At 43.1% G+C, this 22,819-nt stretch overlaps 1 protein-coding gene across 3 annotated transcripts in view; it reads left to right on the top strand.

Annotated features, from left to right (window-relative positions):
- The first annotated feature begins 19,412 nt into the window (after window positions 1-19,412).
- The window catches only part of LOC306972062 (serine/threonine-protein kinase BRSK2), a 237,188-nt gene continuing 233,781 nt past the window's right edge, over window positions 19,413-22,819 (top strand). For all 3 annotated transcript variants that reach the window (XM_079568514.1, XM_079568513.1, XM_079568512.1), the window contains exon 1: window positions 19,413-19,750. In XM_079568514.1, the coding sequence (XP_079424640.1) occupies window positions 19,657-19,750 (94 nt within the window). In that variant the 5' untranslated portion in view covers window positions 19,413-19,656. The remainder of the gene's footprint in view (window positions 19,751-22,819) is intronic.

The following is a 22,819-nucleotide window of genomic DNA, read 5'->3' as shown; positions in this document are numbered from 1 at the left end:
GGACATTGTTTGTTACCTGGGGAGTTTTCTCGTTCATCACTCTCTTCTAGATTATATAAACATTCATGCCTTGCTCATAGTGTAAATAAGGCTCACAGCCAGAGTGAAGACCTTAGCAGGCATGGCCAAGATGTAATAGTATTAACTTCAAAATAATATTTCATTATGTGGTGGTACGTGCATGTTTGCTGGCCAACCAATCATACTGCACCTGAGTCTTAGGGAACTCATTCTTTGTATATTTGGTTGTGACAGTGCACAGGAAGGCCCCATCTGGCACGGGATCGAACCCACGGCCTTCTGGCTGTGAGGTAATGTTATGTTTTGAACCTTAGGCTTTTGTGGGAATCCACTATGATATAACATTCAAGGTGGGAGCTGAGAGACTCCCATCGGCCTTGGGTCTATCTATAGCAGAGGTGCTCAAGCTTCTTGTTGAATTTGCACATATCACCAGCAATGGTAGTTTTGCCTGTAAATGTAATTATTCTACACAGTAATAGCCCCGAAAACTAATATTTTTCAGAGACATACCTGACAGAGCTACATCCGTGTGGTACCCGGTGCTACAGACCGGGACAAGCATCGACTGCAGCGCATTGTGCGTGCTGCTGAGAGGGTGAATGGCTGTAGGCTCCCATCCCTCCAAGTCTTGTCCACCCCCAGGACCCGGAGGCGTGTGGGTCGGATCACTGCTGACCCTTCTCACCCTGGACACGGACTATTCACCCCTCTCCCCTCAGGCAGGAGGCTACTGTCTATCAAGACCTATAGATCCCGCCACTTTCCCCTTCGCCATCAGACTCATGAACAAAAAACAAGTCTCTAGACTAGAGCTTAGTTGCAGACTCATAGATGTAATCTGCGCTTGCATTGTGTGGTGTGCACACACTTAGATCCGCTGCTATCACCCTAGCACTTTATCACTTTATATCGTTTTATACGCCGACACATCTGTAAAAACAATCCCGCTGTTGTTCAATGTCTTGCCATATGTCATTTTTCATTTTCTGTTATTTATTTAATATTCTTAATGCATGCCCATTGCCCAATAGCCTTATAGTTGACATTTTTTAGCTTATTTTTATCTTAATTCTGTGTTATATGTTTTATGTTGCACGTTTGCACCAAGAATAATTCTTAGTTTGTGAACCTGTTCTCAAACCATGGCAATAAAACCTATTCTGATTCTGATTAAGCTTCCAGGTCTGAATAAAGGTGTGAGACGAAGTTAAAACCTCCCTTAAATAATTCCAGTTGCATGTTTCACCATGTTCACCACCGGTTTGTGGCCCTCAAGCCCGGACAAACTTCAAAGTGCGGGCTTCGATGGAAAAAGTCTGGACATCTCTGATCTATAGCCTGTCCATCCATGTGGATCTCTACTTCTGTGGTTCTCCCTGAGGTTTGTTTTTTCTCCCCTGGGTTTTGAGTTTCTTATTTATTGTTTTGTTTCGATTTCTTTTTGTGCAGCCCTGTGAGGCAACTCCTGTTGTGATATTGGGCTATGCAAAATGGTTGGTTGGTTGGTTGGTTGGTTGGTTGGTTGGTTGGTTGGTTCGTTGGTCGGGTCAGAGGTTAGGGTTATGATTAGGGTTAGGGACTGCAAATGTAATGTAAGTTGTGTTAGGGTTAGGTTAGTTCAGAAGTTGTGTTTCACTCACACAGATCTTGCACATATTTTTCGAAAGTCTTGGCTTTCAAATGAGATATTGCACTGGCATAGATCTCCTGTCAATGTGCTTTGACATTTAGATATGCATAATTGGAGAAAATAGCTCTAACCCTAAGATGGCAGATAGCAGGTCAAATAAAGCCAGTTTTAGTTTGACTTTAATATCTGTAGTTCTACTTTTATTGTTCCCTTGAATGTCTTTTATCATCTGTTTGTTGTAAAGCACTTTAGGTTGCAGTTTCCCAAATTTAATGGACCACTATCTTTGGGCATCTGTATATATAGGCATTCAGCTACTCTACTTGCTTAACCTCTGCTTCAGCCTCCTTCTCTGAATTGATAGCATCACTTATGAACCTGCTTTATTAGCCACCCACCGGCAGATTAACTGTGGCAATAATAGACCAATCAGCCGCAATTATGGCACGATAAGCCCAGGTACAGCACTGAGACGGATGGAGCACTAAACTCACTAGATTAGCATGCATGTCGTCGTATCTATTTCCATATTACCATGCTTGCGTTGTGCTTTTTTTTTTTTTTGCACTCAGTCCTAATCCCTGTACGGCCGGATATCATAATCAACAGATGTGAAATCAGCGTCCTTATCAGATGCTAATTGAAGCCATAATGATCAAGCCAGGAGTTAATTTTTACATACACGCGGCTTATATAAATCAAGCTTCTCAATCAAATTTTCTGGTATAACCCTTGAAGTGGTCGGAAAATCGCTGGAGAAATCCCACATCATTAGAGCACTTGAGTTGGCACCTGTGCGTTTTGGACGGCTTACACTTTGTTATGATGAGGAAAAACAAGTAGGAGGCCAGAGATGAGTTGTGGCCTGGGGGAGTTTTTCAGATTCTGTCCAAGTTTGTTTCCTGTGACAGCTGTCTGGATTAACCTCCCCCACATGAAAAAAATAAATAAATAGAAGCAGCTTTTAATGATAATTTGTGCAGCTTGGACGCACGGTGTATAGCTGACTGTGATTTGAAGGACTTCCAACAGATAAAATGGTCAAATGAAAAATCGCAATTTTTAAAAACAATTTGCATGATTTTAATCAGGGGTTTGTCGGGGGCCACTATAGGAATATGATCGGTCACAACTGCCAGCTCACTCACCCGGGCAGAAGCTGTATACTGGGGGTCAGTCACTCAGTAAATTGCTGCACTTAAAGGCACTATACCTGTTTTTTTTTTTTTTTTTCTCTAGTAGCGGACAACAATAACAAAATTTGTTTTGTCCTCTTCTTTAGTATATTGTAGACTCAGACATTTTGTGGGAAAACCACTGTACATCTAATTATAGAGCATTTATATCAATTTCATGAGCTTGCAGGCTAGTTTTCCAGCATTTCTGTAAAAGTGACCCTGCAAATTCGTGAAATATGTCTATAAATGTGCCGAATTGGCATGCTAATATGTAAAAAAAAAAAAAAAAAAAAGACAAAAGGATTAGAATAAGTTTGGACCACAACTAACTAACTATTATTAAACCAATTGTTAGAAAAATCAGGTAAAGGGCCTTTACTTTGTGAGGATCTGTTCTTTGCTTGAGCGGTATTTTTCAAAGATAACCTCTTATTTTACTCCACTATATCTGAAAGATATTTATTCAAGTTCAATTCTATCAAGGCTCCATAGTAATACATCCTTTTTTTGTTTATTTTCCCTTTTGCATATTTAGTTTAATTTAAAAGCATTATTGTGCACACTCCAGAACAGTAGATGGCAGTGTGTTGATGTGCCCTTAATGTCACTAACTTAGGACAAAGAAGAAGATTTGTCCCTGTTGTGTTGCCGTACAGGTGCTCTTCACGTTTTTGAAGCAACAAAGTTATTATTCACAGCACTAATTTAAAGTGAGTTGTGCTCTCTACTTTGAATACTTCAAATACTGTATTTTCTGGACTATAAGTCACTTTTTCTCATAGTTTGGCTGGGGGTGCGACTTATACTCAGGTGCAACTTATGTGTTACATGTTTGTTATTTTCACACTGACAGCTGCTAGAGGGCGCTCTAGGCTTGTGTACCAGTATCTACTACTCTGAACTCGAATACCCACTGTAACACCCCCTGTCAAAAAGCGGAGGTTACCCTTATTGCAATGAAAAAAAACGAAAAAAAGCTAATCATGAGCTAAAAGCTAGATGGCCACAGCTAGAGGAGGGAGTTCACAAATGGGTACTTGAACAACGTGCTGCCGGGAGAGGCTTGTCAACGGTGCAGTCCATGCTGCCCAGGTAGTTGCCAAGGCTGGTGCGACTTATTCTCCGGAGCGAATTATAGTCCGGAAAATATGGTAATTAAATCATGTACTTTGACCAGTGACCACCACTCGTACAAGTGTGCATATTGTTTCCTCAACATCCAACCATAAACAAACGGGCGCATTTATGCAGCAGCTCCTCCCTCAGAAAGGATCCTCACAAAAGCACACAAATACGTCTGCATACATTATCGGACTCCTAGTTGTATATATATATATATATATATATCTTGCCCAATCGAAGCCCCTCCATTTTCCCCATGTCTGCGTTTGAGCTGGACCAGTGGTGAGTCGGTGAGATTACTTTGTTCCCAGGAATCATCAAAGTGGACTTCTTAATTACACTTTGTTTAATTGGGTTTCATGCTCTGGGCTTCAAGTGGCAAACAAACCTTCAATGACACTTTTAATATGAGCCGAGAGAGATTAAGAGCAGCTTGTAGTTAACGGTGGCAAAGCTCAAAGGATAGTTTGTTTGTGTTGAGGGTATAATACTGTGTCACGAGCACCTGCACAAGTAAATTGGAAAACGAATAGTAGAAAAATGACACAAATCTTGATAATTTGATCATTTGTGTTGGGATTTTTCTGTATATACTAATCTGTTCTGGAAAATGTAATATTGTTTTTTTTTTTTTTTTTTTTTTTTGTCCAAATGTATGTGAGCACAAAGGGCTTACCATAATTACTTATCCATCCTTTGACCTTGAGGCATTCCACTGCATGACCCTCCCAAAAATTATTCTTACACGAACATTTTAAAATTCTCCATGCATGAAATTAAATACTTTCCCTTTAGCTAGCAGTTCTAATTATTCCAATGGATTTACTCAATTTTGCTCAGTAGTCCCACATGTTGTACATACAGGTGGTCCCACATTCCTACATTCACCGATTGCGAAGCTGTGCAGAAGCGTCCCAGCCCAGTGACCTTACACACAATTGGTAAAAGGAGCAAGGATGGCATAGTGAGGTTAATTGAAGCGGTTAGAGTGAAAATGATTCCCCTGGGGGTGGGGCAGTTGCGGTGAGCTCAGCAATAGGCTGGGATAGGCATGACAGGAAAGGCCGGTGGGGATGGGGGGGTCAAAGGAAGGGATTGCCTCACCCTGAGTGCATGAAGGCGGTGATACATGAGGACGCGAGGATGAAGGCATTCGTCTAAAGGTCACTCCCGTGTGTGTCCTTTCTCATCGCGCTGGTTGTTCATGTCCCTGGACAGTTGTTTTCGGAATACCAGACAGTGCTGTCTGTTTGGATCGCTGACGCAAATCCAGAATTCTCCACATGGCATAGATGATGAGCCTGATGCCCTTCCCAAAACTCTCTATTCTATTGCAGCAATGCAGATGGATACAGGGTAAATATGTACACCCTTGTGCTTTACGTTGCAACGTCATTACACTCTGAAGACTTGACTGTGTTTTGCACCGATTGCAAAATTTCACCTTTTTTGACCAACCAAATCTCAAGCAAGGTGGGTGTAGTGTCTTGCTCAAGGACACTAAGTGAATGACTATAGAACAAGGCAGGTCATAGCTTTACAATTAAAGGCTATTGTGTTCTATATGCTTTATTGTGTTAGTGGCACCAAAAGGTCAAAAAGGGCACAAAGGATATAAATCGAATGGATACTAATCGAATGGATTCATCCCCAAGTTACTTCAAGAAAACCTGCTTTTTACTCGCATATTTGAAAAAAATGAAATCGTTAAAATAGCGCTTTACCAGTGTTTCTTTTTATCAAAGGAGTTGATGGACTCATTTTTATTCCCATTCTTATTTTCTCCCCAATGGATAGTGTAAAACAGTGGTTCTCAGATGGTATGGCAACAGGACCCACCATCACCCTATAGACAAGCCGCAATCCAAATAACAATATGATTTGTTGTATGTAATGCACCCCTCCTGGAACCACTACCTTAACATGGTGGAGGGGTTTGAGCGCCTGAATGATCCTTGAGCTCTGTTGTTGGGGGCTTCGTGCCCCTGGTAGGGTCTCCCAGGGCAAACAGGTCCTAGGTGACGGGTCAGTAAAGAGCGGTTCAGAAGCCCCTTATGAGAGACTAACATGCCCGTTTAGAGCCCTGAGGCCGTCCTTCTGTGGACCCACCACCTGCAGGAGGAGCCATAGGGGCTGGTGATTTAGACAGCTTCAACAGCTGCCCTCACGACCCGGAAACAGACAAGTAGAAGAAAATGGATGGATGGATGGATGGATATATAATGCAAAATAATGTAATTTCCTCAAAAATGATCATTGTATAAGCATTAGATCAGAAGGACAACTTGATTGGATAGTAACTTGGGATATAAATGTTCTGTTTTTGCTTCATGTCATATAACTATGATTAAAGACAACAAAAATCATTCCAAAATCAATATTATGTAAAATGATTGACTTTATGCTAAACTCTCGGGAACACACTGCATTTCTGCACAAATTGAATTCAGTAATTGGATTTCTTGGTATTTGGTGCACAGATAAAATTAAATTTCAAAGCTGCACTGCAAGTAGGACAGTCTTTCTGTGAGGTATAGATATAGGCAGGGGGTGTGATGGAGGAAAAGGTTGACAGCCATTACCCCCACTGTGCCCGGCGAGGGGCTTTCCTCTGGGTTTGATCAGCCCTGAGAGTGCATGTGTGGACAGACAGAGATGTCACTGATAATGCACACGCCACTGCAGCTTGTAGCTGACAGACAGACCCATCCCTGAGCCCTGTCTGTCGCCTCCTCTGCACATCCGTCGCCACTACCCCCCAGGACAAAGGGAAGTGTTCAAATGTCACTGAGATACTGTATGATTTTTTTTGGCAATTGAATGATCAGTGTAATGGACAGGCACGTTGAAGGCACACTCACTTCTACATGCAAATCAGTCATGGAATTGGACATCTCCCTCATTGTGGTATCTATTTTTTTCTGCAGAGAAGGAGTCTGTTGGCAAATCTTGCAACATGTCAGTGATAATAATAAATGGAGCAAAACCATGATGCCTTTATCTGATCAATTAACATGATACAGTGCATTTGCCTTGACTTTCTCACCAACGTGATGCAAGAGGGGCACTGCATCGGGCAAACTGAAGGTCGTGGTGGATAAATAATCCAATGTGTTCGGATTAACCTTATACTTTTCCTTCCACTTTGCTTACATTTTCATTTAATAAACCATATCACTTTATGGTTGAGTAGTAATGTCTAGTTTTTGTCATCATACCACACATAAAATGACTTCTTGCTGCCATAAGCACACTTCCAGATTTTGGCACAATGTCTATCTTCTGGACTTTAGCTTTTAAATTTGGTAAATAACTAATATGTGCAGTCCTCCTCACACTCGCCCAAAGTAACTTACTTACAGCCAAAACACTATTAGTTTTTAAAGAGCTTTATCTGGCATAGCGATCTTTCTCTTCAAACAAAAGCCTATTACACAGATGCAGTAGCATTGCTGTAGGAATCCTGCGGAGAGCTAAATGCTTTTATTGTATTATTCCGGTGAAAACACAATTACTTCAACGGCGGTTTATGGGGGAAGTAATTGAAGTCAGGCTTGTAAATGTAAATAGCAGCATAGTCTATTAAACCAAAGCACACATAGTTGCAAACAAATTATTCTTGGGCAGATAACGCTCCGGTCATGCAGGCAACCGTCCCGTGCAAAAAAATCCATTTATCTGATGATTAATAGGGTTTTGCTGGTGTCCAAAGCCAGGGGCCACTTGAACTCCAGTTTGACCTGCAAACCATTAAAGTCAGTGCACTGCCCGGGAACATTTATGGGGTGATGTGAATCTCCTAATCACCTTTACTAGACATGCAATACGTGTGACCAGTGAGTCAATGGTGACCTTCAGGACAGCAAAAACGCATATAGTGACCATGACGACTGTACGAACATAATTTAAACACACATTATCAAGAAGATTATAGATGGTTTGATTTCGAGTGGTGTTTGCAAAATCTGGAGACCCCCTGGGCACCCTGTTGCCAGAGGTGGGTTGAAAAACAGTGGCCTGTTCCTTTAAAGTAACGTTTAATAAATTTTTTGGCTACTCTTCCCACCTCTGCCTTTAACCCACTGCTCCAGTCAGGCTGCCCAGAGCTGCTATATAGATAAGCAGGTATCAGAGTGTATTCCAAGACACAATGCAGAACAACAAACTACTATATGCTACTTGAAGTGCATTTTTAAATGTGGAAAGCCCATTTGTATTAGTGAGGGAAGACCTTTTAAGATATAGCCAAATCCCACCGTCAACTTCCTCTTGTTTCACTTCCAAATACAGTACAGCAGATAACACAAATCCAAATCTTTCATTTCCGTTACAAAAAAGCTCGAGGGGAATCTCTGCTATGATATATGGCCAGTACATGTTCTTCCTAGTGATGCACATTGCACACACAGCCAGGTCGAAGCGTCGACAGCGGTCCACACTGCCAGGAGCGCATTTCCAATTGGCTTGAGACGAAAGCTTACCTCCCAATGCCATTTTCAAGGGTACTCAGCCATTGTATGAAGCGGAATCCAGTAAAGGTCACACTGTAGACGCAGGACCCAGGAGCTACTGTTAAACGGGCATTGGCAAATAGTGAACGCAGAGATAAGGCGCTTTTTTTTTTTCTTGTTGGGAGAGATTCCAGAGTAAACAACTGGAGTCAAAGCTGGGAGGGTTAAACACAGGGCGCATTTATTCATTTTGTTTGTTTGTTTATTACCACTGTAGCAAAACCACTCAATGCACACTCACCATGCAACTAATTAAAGCCATACTGCGAAACGTTTTATCCAGTAGAATTAAACTCCAAGCCAATTTAATCATGTTTATATCAGCAAAATAAAACTACTGCTAAAGGCTTCACTGTGAGTGGGCTTGTCTCCTCAGACCTGACTCAGAACGTCGCTGGGAGCAGGACATTACCAGTTTGTTTTCGTGGAAATGTTGCTCTGCTTAGGTTAGATTGCGGGCAAACATGAGCATTAAATGTCAGGTCCTTTTTCCAAATGCTTTGTTTTGATGATTACCTGCCGCTAAAGCAGCATTGTCGGACTCTGTTAGGAGCATGTTTGGTAAAGAAGCTACTGTTATTAATCATTACCATGTAGAGTCGACAACGTTCGCCGGCTTTTGGACTTCGTTGGGCAAACTGAATTTTTTTCCATACCCAGCGTGAGCCGTAGCATCGAAACTCCACCTTCCTAACAAGACAGCGACGTGCGATATGAGTGATGAGTGAATTTATTGCAGCTAAATGTCGTTGTTTTAGTCCTTGGCCCCCCTGCTGTCCATAAACCTCCCAGTGATTAGTGAGGCACATGCAGCCAACCTAATTATCCAACGCCACACCAAACACTCCATCTCATACTGCAATTACGCTCAATGCAACAGTGGAAAGCTGTGATTAAAGGGGGGAAAGGGGCTCATTTGTTAATATATGTGCTTGGGTACAGCAATGCTATGGTCACTTGGGTACAGCATGCGAATACACTTCCATCGGTGACATGTTCTGGTGAGGAGATTCAATGTGAACAGTATATTATAAGGGATGCATTGTGATAATACCTCATCTACTGTATGAGTTTATGCAAATCGATGAAGCTTTTTAATTAAAAACATGATTTGTTTTGATGGGCTGGGGGTGAATAAACGTTTTGTGTCCAGGCCTGTCAACAATGCTTCTTGAAGACACATTATAACCACTCTTGTCTTGACTTTTGAAATAACATTACAGCAACATCACAGGATTCAATAGACGACAGTGGCTCAGATGGTAGAGCTGGTTGTCCTGTAACCTAAAAGCAGGGGTGTCCAAACTTTTTTCACTGAGGGCCACATACAGATGTTATTTAATTGAATATGCTTAAATAAAAAAAGAAAGAAAAAAAATGTCAATTATATTTTTAGAATTTGCAGTGGGCCAATTAAAAGTGGACTGTGGGGCGCAGTTGGCCCGCGGGCCGTAGTTTGGACACCCGTTGTGGGTTCAAATCTCGCAGCTGTAGATTGTCGTTGTGTCCTTGGTAGGGCTGGGTACCGTTACATTTTTTACCGATACCAATACTTTAACAATACTTGGTTTTCAATACCGATATCTAACAATACTCTTTCAGATACCTATGCTGATTGGTAATTGTCACCCAGAACCAGAAAACAGAACAATAAGGTTGGAAGATCTGCAAATTTACAATATTGATTTGTGAAAAATGGGAAACATTGTGTAAAAACTATTCTGGGGGAAAATGGGCAATAATTTGGGGGGAACAAAAAAGGAAAAAATATGTAAAAAAAAAATAATGGGGCAAGCATTGGGCAACAAAAAATGTATATATATATGTATATGGAATTGGGACTTGGGATTTGTTTTTTTTTTGGTACCTGCTTTCAGTACTTTCATTTTCTCGATACCTAATTTTTTTTTTTTTTTTCGGTACCCGCCTGGCATCGTTAATGGTACCCAGCGCTAGTCCTTGGGCAAGACACTTCACCCATCTATGTATAAATGTGATAAAAGAGTGAGTGGTTGGTCGTGGTCATTGGCGCCGGTGGATAGCACAGACTGGCATCCTCCCTCGCTTTTCACCCCAGGGCAGCTCTATACTATAGTAGTTTACCACCATGGAGTGAATGAATGTTAAGTGTTTTTGAATGTCCAAGAATGCGATATTTATTTCCCTCTCATTGCTGTAAAAACATAAAGAGACATTAATAGACTTGAATTGGTTTACAATGACTCACTGTGTACCATTTAGTGAATTTAATGTATTAATCAAGGGGTCAAGAAACGATGAACTGGGAACCCGCTTTGAATTATGTTTTTACTTCATTTATTCATTATTAAAAACCTGCATATCAAATTAACCAAATGATTCTGGGACCAGCCTCCAAGGCCACTGATCTAACGTATACAGCACACAATACAAAATATTACTGCTGTACCTAATAAAATGACCCTTATATTAGCCCTTTGAAGCTGCATCGGCACAGACAGACAAACTGGGTCAAACGACGGCTGTGATCTAATGAGTGAGAGGAGGGAGAAGCTGAACCTCGTCTTTACCTGATCCGCCATTAAAATCCCTATTTCCTACACAATCTGTTAAATCGTCTAATGTTACCATGACAAAGGCACAATCGCCTGCACTTATCCTATTATATGGGCATTATAGGCTATACTAAGACGCTCCGTGTGGGGGTGGTGGGGAGAGTGTGATGTTTTCTTGCCAGCAGGGGGCAGTGCAGCCGTACATCTGCGTCAGTGCGCCATTTGGATTGGTTTTGATGGAGAGAAGAGAGAGTGGGGTTGGACGCCTTTTCTATTGTACCCTGGATAGGATACCCCCCCTCATGGGCATGTCAGTATCCTCATAGCACACTGTAGTGACATCTGAAATGAACAGCGGCCATTGATCGTAGCGGATGAACTTCCCAGACGGTAGAGAAGTAGACACACATGTGGAGGCTGTGGTGTAATGTTATAATGTCAAAGGATTTAGAGCAGAAGTTGTTGGCAATATTTGGAAAGGTCGCACTGTCATATATTGCCAACAAGAGCTTAACTATATGGAAAAAACAATACACTTTTGCAGATGCCACTCAGAGTGAGGAATCAAGAAGATTTCTACTGACTGAAAATCGGTTTCTTTCTTTTCTTTTCTTTTTTTTTAAAATCAATGTCATGGATTTTCGATTTGAAAGGCTAAATAATATGTGAAATAGAATTAGACATGATATTATTTCCAATTCAACCTGAAAAGACTCACAGAAACAGAGTGGTTTACGGCCATTTTATTGGACATGAATCGTTATTGGGGTTCACAACCGGTTGTCCGACTTTTTGGTCGTGCGATTTCTGGCGTTTCCCAAATCGCTGCGTTTATTTATTTTTTGCGTAGAACGTAGTTGTGTTGTTCCGATCACCGCGCAGCGTGCGTCACACGCAGGCTGCTCGGTCGGGCGGCTGTCACTAACCTTTTTATTTAAAAATATTGTGCGGTTGAGTAGAGTTTATTTGACATGTCATAGAACCCGGAGCCCGGACCCTGGTGGTGTTAGAGGATGAGACCCAGGGCCAGCTGACAGCAACGAGCAGAGCCGAGGAGAGGCCAGGTGGAGGAGGGGCGGAGGAGGGTCGCAGCACAGCTGGGAAATGGACAAGGATGGTTAGGAAGGGGATCCTGGTGATGAAATGGCTGTAGCAAGAATGAGCAGTTGCGGTGATTGGATGATTGTTGAAGAGCTGCCAGTGATGAGGCACTGAATAAATGCTGGAGGTAAGTCTTCCAGGTTGAATTAGCTTCATTGAATGAAGCTTCATTTAATCTCAAAAGTAGCCTATTAGCATGTTGCACTGTGGCTTGATGCATGGTTTAGCTGCAGCAGAGGCTTTCTGAGTTTGATTCTTTCCTCTTTTTGTCAAATATCTCTCCCTATACCTTCTCCCATCCTCCTATATGACGTTATTAAGCCTTGGGGCCAAATCATAAAAAAATACTAACTTTCATTTGGTCTGTACATGACATTTCTACTCGCATATTTCAATTCCTTTCCAAATCGACATGAAAGAAGTGTAGCATGTGAGGCTGCTGGGGTGTAGAAAAATGGTGCTTTAAAAAGTCTCTCAGAAATGCGCACATGCTGTGTGTCTTACGTCACGCTGCCTCTGAGTCAGCCGGTCAGATGTTAGGCAGTGGGATATGAAGAACCAGGCAAGAAAAATCCTCCAATTTTATCACCTTGAGAGTGTCTGCTGGAAAACGACAAAGTTTAAGAAGGTGCATATGATGAATGTGATTAAAGCCACATCAATCAAGCATATCAACCATATCCTGCAATTACATTTCTACTGCAGAAAAATTCAAGATAACAATTTTAGCAATACATAGCGCTTTTCCAGACACTTATAATCAATGTTGTGTATAATGCCTTAATTACTCGAAGGTGATGAACTAGTTATGTGGCCACAGCTGCTCTGGAGTAGGTTGAATTAAACGTGACTGCCATTATGCGTCATTAGCCCCTTTTGACCACCACTGACCACTCACTCACACACCGGATTGAACCACCAACCTTTGAGTTTATCCCCAAATCTTTTTCGCTATACCTCTACTTTTTTGGGGGATTCTAAGATAAGATAAGATAAGATGATACTTTATTGATCTCACAGATGGAGAAATTGCATTAGATGAGTGTGCATCCGGCAGCAGCACCCATTCAGTGCGCACCACTCTTTTTCCACTCTTTTTTTTCTTTGGTGAAAGATCGTTGTGTCGCGGCCGCCATCTTCACTGTTTTGGTCACAGGAGGAGCACTGGTTGATGGGAAATCCGTACACGATGACCACGGCGGTGGAGCTCTTGCACTTGGCCACGATGTTCTTGGCCACACAGGTGTAGTTGGCCGTGTTGGACAGACGCGCCTGCTTGAAAATGTCGGCTATCAGCCGATCTAGCACCGGAGAAAGCCGATATCTGCGGGACCGAAAGTGATAGAGACTTTTTGCGGCAGGATGCTAATGCTAACAGCAACTAATGAAAGCTTGGACAGAATTGGATCACCTAAAGTAATATAATAAAATTGGCTACGACTGGAGTGGCCAAGTATTTATGTTTTTTTTTTTTTACAGGATTATTGACCAGACATTTGGAAAAATTTGCTAAAAGTATCGGCTGAGCATATCGGCATTGGCCAATAAAAATACCCAAAAATCGGCCAATAAAAACCCATATCAGTCGACCTCCAGTTGTGACTTATGTTGAAGGTGGGTCCTGAAGCTACACATGTTGACAAACTCTGTTCCAGGAACTCGTGGTGGGCGACACCGTCATGTGTTCTCGGCCAGACTGCGAAATTTGTTTTCGTACGTATGTTCTGCTACTGTTTCTCACCCAGAGATGTATTAAGATTAGGCACCAGCCCACTATCCTTAAGATTAGTGGCTAGGACAGGGTTAAACTGATTGGTTCATATGTATAACGTTTCAAATTCATGACTTGACACGATTGGTTGAAGGCAGAACATACCTACAAAAAATATATTCGCGGCCAGACTATGATACTGATGTAACATGTGGCATTTCTGACATACTGCTGTCTAAATATTTCAGAGTCACAACAGATAATAATGCTAAAAAGTATTTGACATATGTGATCAGATCAGCATAAGGTTCAGAGCCTTTTGAACAATTGAAATCCCCGCTCACAGGACGTGCTTAGACTGAGAGGAAATTACTGCACAACAAATGTGGGCAGAGCTGAATAAGGTGAATAGGTAATTCAACCTGGATAGATAGACAAAAGCAGTGATTAGGAAGATTTATTAACATTGAACAGCTTGGAGTCAGGGATGTCTTCCCCCGGAGCATGGACATTGATGATGGTATAGGATACCCATGAAGGATGCCGCAGGGAGAAGCCATGGGGCAGAAGAGGTGGAGATGGGGTGGAGGTGGGTCGCAGCGCAGCTCGGAAGCGAACGAACCATGATTGCTGGGACTTAAAGCGGGACCGAGGGCGATGATTGGACGCTGATGGCTGAGGTAGAGGTGTGGCCCTGTTGGAAGCAATCATTGGCTGGAGGTAGGTGATGCTGAAATTAGTCTACCAGGTTGAATTAACGCCTAGGCTTCGTTACAAGCAGGCAATGTCACTCCTCTGTCTGTCCTTTGTAGTATGCAAGGACTTAAAAGTTGAGTTAGAGGTTCCGACAAAGTCCAACACATCCATATTTGATGTTTTAAAGATTGCCCTAACCCCTGGATGGAACCGTCTAAATAATAAATGTCTCCCGGCAGAGTCAAATTCAACAAAGGCTTTATTAAATATCCTTGACTAAATGTTTAGACTTGGCCTATCCTTATACGGTATGCACTCGTCTACCACAAGGACACAATTTTTCCGTTACACATCTCGCCCAGTTCCACTCTGTTCCACCGCCTGGGCTTGTACAAAAGGGTTATTGCCAAAATAAGAGTCTGCATTTCGGAAACAGTTGGCAGTTGTGAGATTGGTGGAGCGTTTGATTAATCACCATGTCATGCGGATGCGAACGAGACGATTAGTACTCATCCACAGCGTTTAGAAAAAACTGGGAGCGCCGTGATTGCAAGGCCAAGGTCAATGAATATCAGGATGATCGGACCCAAGTGGGCAAGCAAACAAAGCTCAAATTCCGTCTGAAAAAAAAAAAGAGCACTTGCCGAGGCGGAGATGTTTGCGTCTCACAGTGCACGCAGTTAACCTTTTGCACACAACAGAAGCTCGGTGGTCCACCCTCGGGAGACATTCGGTTCCATCTGCTCTCTCACACAAATCGGACAGACAAGACGAGCTTCCCCATTCCAGATCATTTTACACTTCACAGCTTGTCCCGAGCAGCGCTGTTGACATGTAAGTGTAAGTGAATCCATGTCGAGGCACTTCTGAAAACGGTGCATTATTGATAGAAACGGAAAAAGAAGCCGCGGTATACTCGTTCACATGTGCCCGTGAAGACGGAGCGTGGCGCACGTCATCGGGAAGACTGGCTTAAAGGTTTGGTTTGACCTAGTTTCCACTGGAGCAGAACCGGAGTTTCCATCGACAAAGTGGTGCAAAGTGTCAGAAATAACAGTCCCAAAAAAAAAAAAAAAAAAATCTTGAAAAGTGGAGCAGCAATGTGCTGAAAAAGAGAGCACTGTTCACTCTCTCCGAGCGCAGTAATCCAGTCCACTCCGAACCATTGGGCCATAAATAAAAGTCTATTCTTGATCTGACCGTGTGACAATCTTGCCTTTTTGAGAGATTGTTGCGTCGCCATACCCAGTCCTTTCCGTTTAAGGAAGCTCTTTTTTTAATGCTTTCTACTGTCATGCGTGAGTTAGTGGCAATGAAATGGTCTCAGAAGAAGCAGATTCACCGTTTTCAATGGATTGTTTCAGTGTTGAGGTCGTTTCACCTCTCACCTCTAAAGGATTTGTCACCGAACTAATAATCTTTTGGGACAGATGCAGGTTTTCTTAACGATAAAAACTTCTATAACTTTTTTTTGCATTTCCATAAAAAAAACATCAAACTATATATCGAATACATTTTCACTTTTTAGGTCAGCAAGTTTTTCTGCCCCGCCATAACTTCAGCTTTAACCATTTTTTACTTCTTCCGTTGATAAGAAAGTGAAGTGAAATGGCGGAATGGAGGTGTGGTGTGCAGGCTGGGATGTGCAGGCAGCGAGGTGATTAAAACTCAGGCTGCAGATGTTTCCACATGACTTCAAAGTGAGGCTGCTGCTTCCTGCTAATACTGGGCCCTAATCCATTATGGAGAATATGGCCATCGCATTCACACACACATCCCACCTGGCCTGCCATCACACGGCCTGGTGCTGACAGAGCTCCACTGCCAGACCCTCACTGGGGTCACATCCCACGGCTTTTATTTGATTTCATAACCAGCGGTTCTCAAACTGTGGTACAGGCTTTATTAATTTTAATAGGTAGGTGTTTAAGGTTTAGACGTTGTTTTAAAGGAACAGGCCACCGTTTTTACATACTGAGATATGTTCTTACCTGAGCTTGGACGAGTTGATGCATAGCTATCTGGTCTTTGTGCGTGTGCTCAGTCACGCAAAAAGACCAATGATGTTGTTAGCATTTGGCCTCTCCCAGTATATTCCTCTAGCTCCAAACGGGGTGAAGTTAGAAGCGAGCAAGCACGGGCGCGCACAAAGACCAGACAGGTACACATCAACTCGTCTATGCTCAGGTGAGAACATATCTCAGAATGGAGAAACGGTGGCCTGTTTCTTTAAGATGTAACCATTTTGAACCCATTCAAGACCTGGTTTAGTCCAAATTCGAAGTTGATCAAGGCCCGAAGGAACTCGTAAGGTCAAATATTTGTTAATGACTTAGGTGGTCATTTATCAAGGCAGGTGCTAAATAGCGGGTACAAGCTGAAGAATAAAACATGCTGGTTTGTGGGCATGTTAACTTACCGTTTGAGGTTGCCTGTAAATTAGGGTCACAAAATCTGTAAATAGGGCAATTCTACGCGAGTAAACAGAATGCATAAATGTCACTGCTGCTGATCCACTTTTGCACGTGCAACTCAATTTGCACATGAGCAAACACTTGATGAATTACCCCTTGGTGTGAAAAGTTTGAGAAACACTTCACACACATACAAAACACAGGGACATTTTATTCTCTCTAATATATAAATACCTCCACTTGAACATTGTCCTATAAATTGTTGTGTAGCTGTGAGTTTGTGACTGCAATGGTGAACCAAAGACAAATATCCACTGAGGTGAGTGAATCTGAAATCAAGAATCAAGCATTCTGTTCTAGATTTCAAATGTTAAACAAGAAATAATAAATACACTCGGTAGAGCAAAAGTTCTCCGAATACTTCCAATGTCAGATCTTCCTAGAAAGAATTCTTGCAAGAGGTTTCGCAGCAGCTGACCCTCTGCAGGACCTGTTCAGCCGGCTTCATTTTATCAAAACATCTTAAATGCTTTCATCACATTTTGTTGCTTTGGGGCTTTGGATGACATGCACTTTGAAAAATTGCTGTGTTAATGGCATTCTATTCATACTTTTTCAAATTAGTCTTTACAATGCAGGCCAGGACGGAAAACCTGAGGGCATATTGCATTGATGGTTTGCATTTGAGGATCCGTGAGAATCCATTGAAAACGCTGGTCACTTTTTACTTTGAAGTACCCACCGCCTGTTGATGTAATCCCCGTCTGTTGAATATTTCAGCAGCACTTTTAACCTTGCACCGTGTTGCGAGAAATATTTAGAGGTCGCACTGCGTTTTGCCGGGTCCCCTGACAGCTGTACACTCCGGGGCCCCGAGAGACAGTGACAGGGGCCAAGACTACAGTCACCGGGCTCAGACCACTGGTGTGTGAAATGAATCCAGGGCCAACACACTGCAGTCCGACCATGCGAGCAGGTGAGAGAGGGGACAGTTAAGAGGACAAGTGGAAACCAGAGGGGAATGAGAATGCAGAGGGGTAGGCACAGCCCGGATGTGTACAAGCCTCCGCCGCAGTGATAGCACCTCGGTAAATAAAGCCAGTATAAATATTTATGAATCCACTGAAAGCTTTCTGCCTCTGCAAAATTGTTTGTTAGTTTAGCTTAGTTTTGTTGAGCTTAGTGAGAAAACAAGACATCAAGCATTGTTACAAAATGATGGGCACACAGGGGCCCACTATACAAATATAGGGAGGGAGGAACCCAGGCTTGTCAGCTTTGTTTTTCATCGAGGATTGTAACCAACATGGTGATGATAATGGCGGAAGAAATAATCAATTCTTTGTTAAAGTATTATTATTTTACTTGTATGTAAAAGTACAAACAATTGTGCATCAAGCCTGCCTGGTCAAACTAAATTATCTGTGGTTTTCTGACTTGCCTTATTTTTGCTCAAAACAACAACTTTAAGATTCGCTTATAGTACATTTCAAAAGTGCAGCAAAGATGACATGCTCATCAAGTTAAAGGTAAAAAAAAATGAATACAAGACAAAAACACAGAAATTACATAGCACAATAAATATAAGCACCAAAAACGTGTACAAAAGTATGGCACTTTTAAAGCAGTACTAAGTAACATTTTTACCTTAATAAATCCTTTCCGTAGTTTCTCTGAGGGTAATACAAGTGTTAATGGGATGATAGGGGGGTATTTCATCACCCCCGGTGCCTGTGGCCAGAAAACCACAATTGCAACTTTGCCTGCACCCGGTCGGAGGCGCAACACACACTAACGGAATCCCGAAGAAGAAGCTAACAGGCTAACGGGCAAAGCTAACTGCGGGCCAGCGCCGGCGAAATAAAAAAAGATCTCCATTGTGCAATTGGATGTACAATATCCCTCTCTTCCTTTGTCTTTTCTGTCAGTTTAGTATTTACTCTCACAGACAATTAATAAAAATAAAAAAACGCAACATGCTACGACACCTGCAGTGGCGCTTATGGCCTCTAGGGGCAAAAGTTACTTAGTACTGCTGTAATTTTGCACTCAAGGTGATACGGTTGGTTTTCATGCAGGCACTCAGTCACAACCAAACACATTACAGTAACTGGGATGAATATTGAGGGTGACCAGTATTGCCCCATCCCAGCACGAAATGAATAAATACAAAAAAGAAAACACCACTGACCCCTCCGAGCACATTCATAAGTGTCTTGCTCATGGACAATATGTGTTCCAACCAACTTTTGGCTCAATGTAACATTTCAAGTCTAATTCAAGAATTTCTGCATGCATAATTCGAGCGATCACTCCCGTTACTAGCATTGATTCATTCAGGAGATAAAAATACACGCAGGATCCAAAACACAGAGATCCAGGGAGGCCTCCCTTGAGAACACCTTTCCTCCGCTCTCATTGGCTCGCGCGCCTGTCCGTCAGCGCAGCTTCCCCAGCAGCTCCACAATGAGATTCAAGGCACTTGCGGCTCGTCTGCTGCAGCGATAGGAGAGGAGAGAAAGAGAGAGTACCTCGCCTCCTCCTCACTGTCAGCCAGCGAGTGAGGATAGAGAGAAACGCACATCGAGAAGCAGCAGAGAGGAAGGAGCCAGCGGAGAGAGAGCAGTGGACTAACAAGATTACAACAACAACAAAAAAGAAAAGAAAAAAAGAAAGAAAGAAAACTGCGCTTCGGAGTGTTTTCGTTGCGTGAAGTGACTGATTTTCCCTTCGACATGTCATCGTCCGGTAAAGACAACAGCGGTGCCCAACATGCCAATTACGTGGGACCTTACCGTTTGGAGAAGACGCTGGGGAAAGGACAGACAGGTTAGTTTCAATGCACGGCACTATTTCCCTCCGCGAGTTCACATTTTTGACCCGTGGCGACAGGTGCATGGTACTTGGATCTACCTATAGGACAAGAACGCACAGCGGTCTCTCCCTACGCTGACATAATCATGACCAGCATGGGGGGATTTAGGACGAGCTGTTGCGGCTTTGCATTGTTGTTGCATGTGCGTCGGCGTTTGGGAAGGGTGTGCGTGTGTGTGCCTCCGTCTCTCCCCCCCCGAACTGGATGACATTGGAAGCGGGGGGACATGCCGCTGCTGCTGCTGAAGGGGGGCAGGAGGAAGGTGGAACTTTTTGCAGGGCGCCCTCTCGCTCAAATTTGCTCTGTATTTGTGAGGCTGGCTGAGCGTTTCCCTGGGATTGGACCTCAGCGCAGTTAATCCCTGTTTGCCTGATACATTGATCTATTCTTAGTCTGCAGGCAAGGCAAGGCAAAGCAAAGCAGACAGGCGTTTCTCCTATAGGCTCGCAGCACTGGGCTACGTACATGGGTTTTCCTTTTGGATGTGGAGCACAAGCTTGACAGAATACCTTGGCAAGAGGAGGAGGAGGAGGAGGAGGAGGGATGGAGTCTTGGTGCTTGTGCTGCTGCCTGGTCTATATGCATAAAAAGTAGAGCACATCCTTTCCAGCAGCAATGACACTGCAGTTGCATTCAATAACAGTTTTGAGTTTTTCTCGGCTCTCGGGGTCTCTCAGTGAGAGATTCTCCCTCCCATCTGCTTGGCCACCATAAGACGCCGCTTCTTGCCTCTGTGCCAAGGTCCAGGTGGTCACGCTGCGCTTGAACCATGTGCCTGTGTAAACGTTTGCCTATCTCGAAATGGTCTCTCTCTGTCCATTCACTGAAGCCGGGGGGGCAAACATCATCTCCCAACTCTTGAACTGCTGAAGGAGCAGAGAAACAGAAACATATCGGTGATACTTTGCAACCACCGCTCTTACCCGTGTAAAATCTGATGCAAAGTTAGTATGCTGTATCCCATTCCTTCATCATAAGAAATGAACACAAAATTCAGTACTAAAATTACCTTGGCTCGCCTCCCTCTCCCACCACCGCCGCTCATGTTTAATAATTTGTGTTCAGTGGAGGATCTCTCACTGTGGCAAGCCAGACTCCTTGGCTTTAGCTCTGTCTCATGGCTTTTTATGCTTGTATAGAGCTCGCACTATGGTCTGTTGGGCACGAATGCGTGTTTGCCTAATGATAACGTGTCAGGGAGATCATTGCTGCTCCTCAAGATGCATTTAAGTCAAGTGTTGCGCCTGGTTTTCTGGTGCATTTTTTTTTTTCTTTGTGTGATGTATCGGCGAGGAGTCAAGGCAAAGCAACGAGCCGGCGCGGTTCATAACTCAACCCTAAGCTTCATTAGCTTTTATGCGTCAGACTGTGTTGACCTTTCATTTTGATTTTTTTAAACCATGTTGCAACTCGCATAAATCAACCTCCGCAACATGTGTCTTCATATGTCATTTCAATTACTCCTCAAAGGGAGCATTAATAACTGAGCTTGTGTCTTCTATGTTTGAAAAAATCATTTGCTTATTGGCGCCCATGCTCTCCTGTTCAAGCCAAACCAATTCAGATTAATGACGCTGCATAATATCCCATTCGGCCATTAACCATCCGCTAATCTGTCACATCCCTTTCCCAGACCCGGCGGAAAAGGTTGGTCTGGCAACTTGGAGCGCCCAATGAGCTTGTCCTGGCTGCTGTGAGCGACATCCGGGACTGTCCACTAGGCTAAATCCCCCCGCGAGCTATCCTGGACGGGGGTTGGCTGGTATTCTTAGAAGGGTGAAAGCGGAAGGCCTGCGCTTGATCTGGCTGTCCTGCTCGGAGGAGTGGTGCAGTTCATTAAGTGATTAGGCTCTGTCCTGACACATACACATGGCCACCACTGAGGTTCTGCTCCGGCTTCCTGATCTAATCCCCCCTCGCCGCCCAAAGTCCCCGCGGCGAGTGCACACGCACGCATTCACGTGTCCTGGACCTGGTCTTACTGCAAACAAAGCAACAATTGAGCAGCAACAATGGTTCAATTTTACCTGCCCTACTTTCACTGATAGGACATTATTGAATGGGCTTATTTCACATCAGAAAGGCGAACGCATTTGAGGCAGTGAGGTAGCCAAGCTTTATTGTTTTATTCATGCAAACCTATTACTTACAATGGATTCCACTTTACTTCATATTGTGCAGCCCCGAATGATCAGTATTGATAGCAATGTGAGAACAATTGTAATATCATGATGAAGATTTGAAACTAAATGTAAGCAGCTAACTTAATTTTGTCTGTGCGCATAAATATTGCCAATGCTTTCCCAAAGTTAGCTCTCTTTCTCGTACAGCGCCTCTCACCCTCCTTACCTTTTCCCCATTCAGTTCCCCTGCTGCACGACTATGATATCTTTGTCAGGTGGCCATTTGTCCCTGATGGAATCTTTAGATACGGAGTGTCTGCTTGGCTGGTCACTGATTGGTCTCCACTCACAGAGGCATAGAAGCCATTTTAAAGCCATATAGCCTTATTGTACCGGAGTGACAGGGTCGGAAAATGGTCGGTCCTTCATTGTTCGTTGTGTGAAACTGTGGAATTTACTTTTGCCATTGTGTGTGTGACTTTGAATTAGCGCTTACGTCCATGTTCCAGGATTGCGACGTAAGTGCAGCAAGGTTGTCGGAACTTTCGTGATGTTTGACCAAAGATTCACATTTGTAGATTTAACATGCACTCAATACTGTTCTTTACTAAGTTTGTTCCTTAAGATTAGCAATTAGTGAAAATGGGGCCTATTGTGTAGATGAGTAAAACAGTGCAATGACATATTACAATTTCTCATCACATTGTTCAGCCCTAGTATTGTGCCAGTGCACAGATTTAAGGCGCAATCAATTACTTCTTTGTTTCCTTTGTTAATTCTTTACTGTTCTTTCCCCTAACTTTGTTCCTAAAGACCAGCGATTAGAGCAAAAGAGGCCCATTGTGTAGAAAACAGTGGCAGTTAATCCAGCACAGGTCGTTGTTCTTGCATGAGTGGGAT

The sequence above is a fragment of the Gobius niger genome (genome assembly GCF_951799975.1).
Source record: "Gobius niger genome assembly, chromosome: 12".
NCBI classification, from domain to species: domain Eukaryota; kingdom Metazoa; phylum Chordata; class Actinopteri; order Gobiiformes; family Gobiidae; genus Gobius; species Gobius niger.
This window is presented reverse-complemented; position numbering and strand designations above follow the sequence as displayed.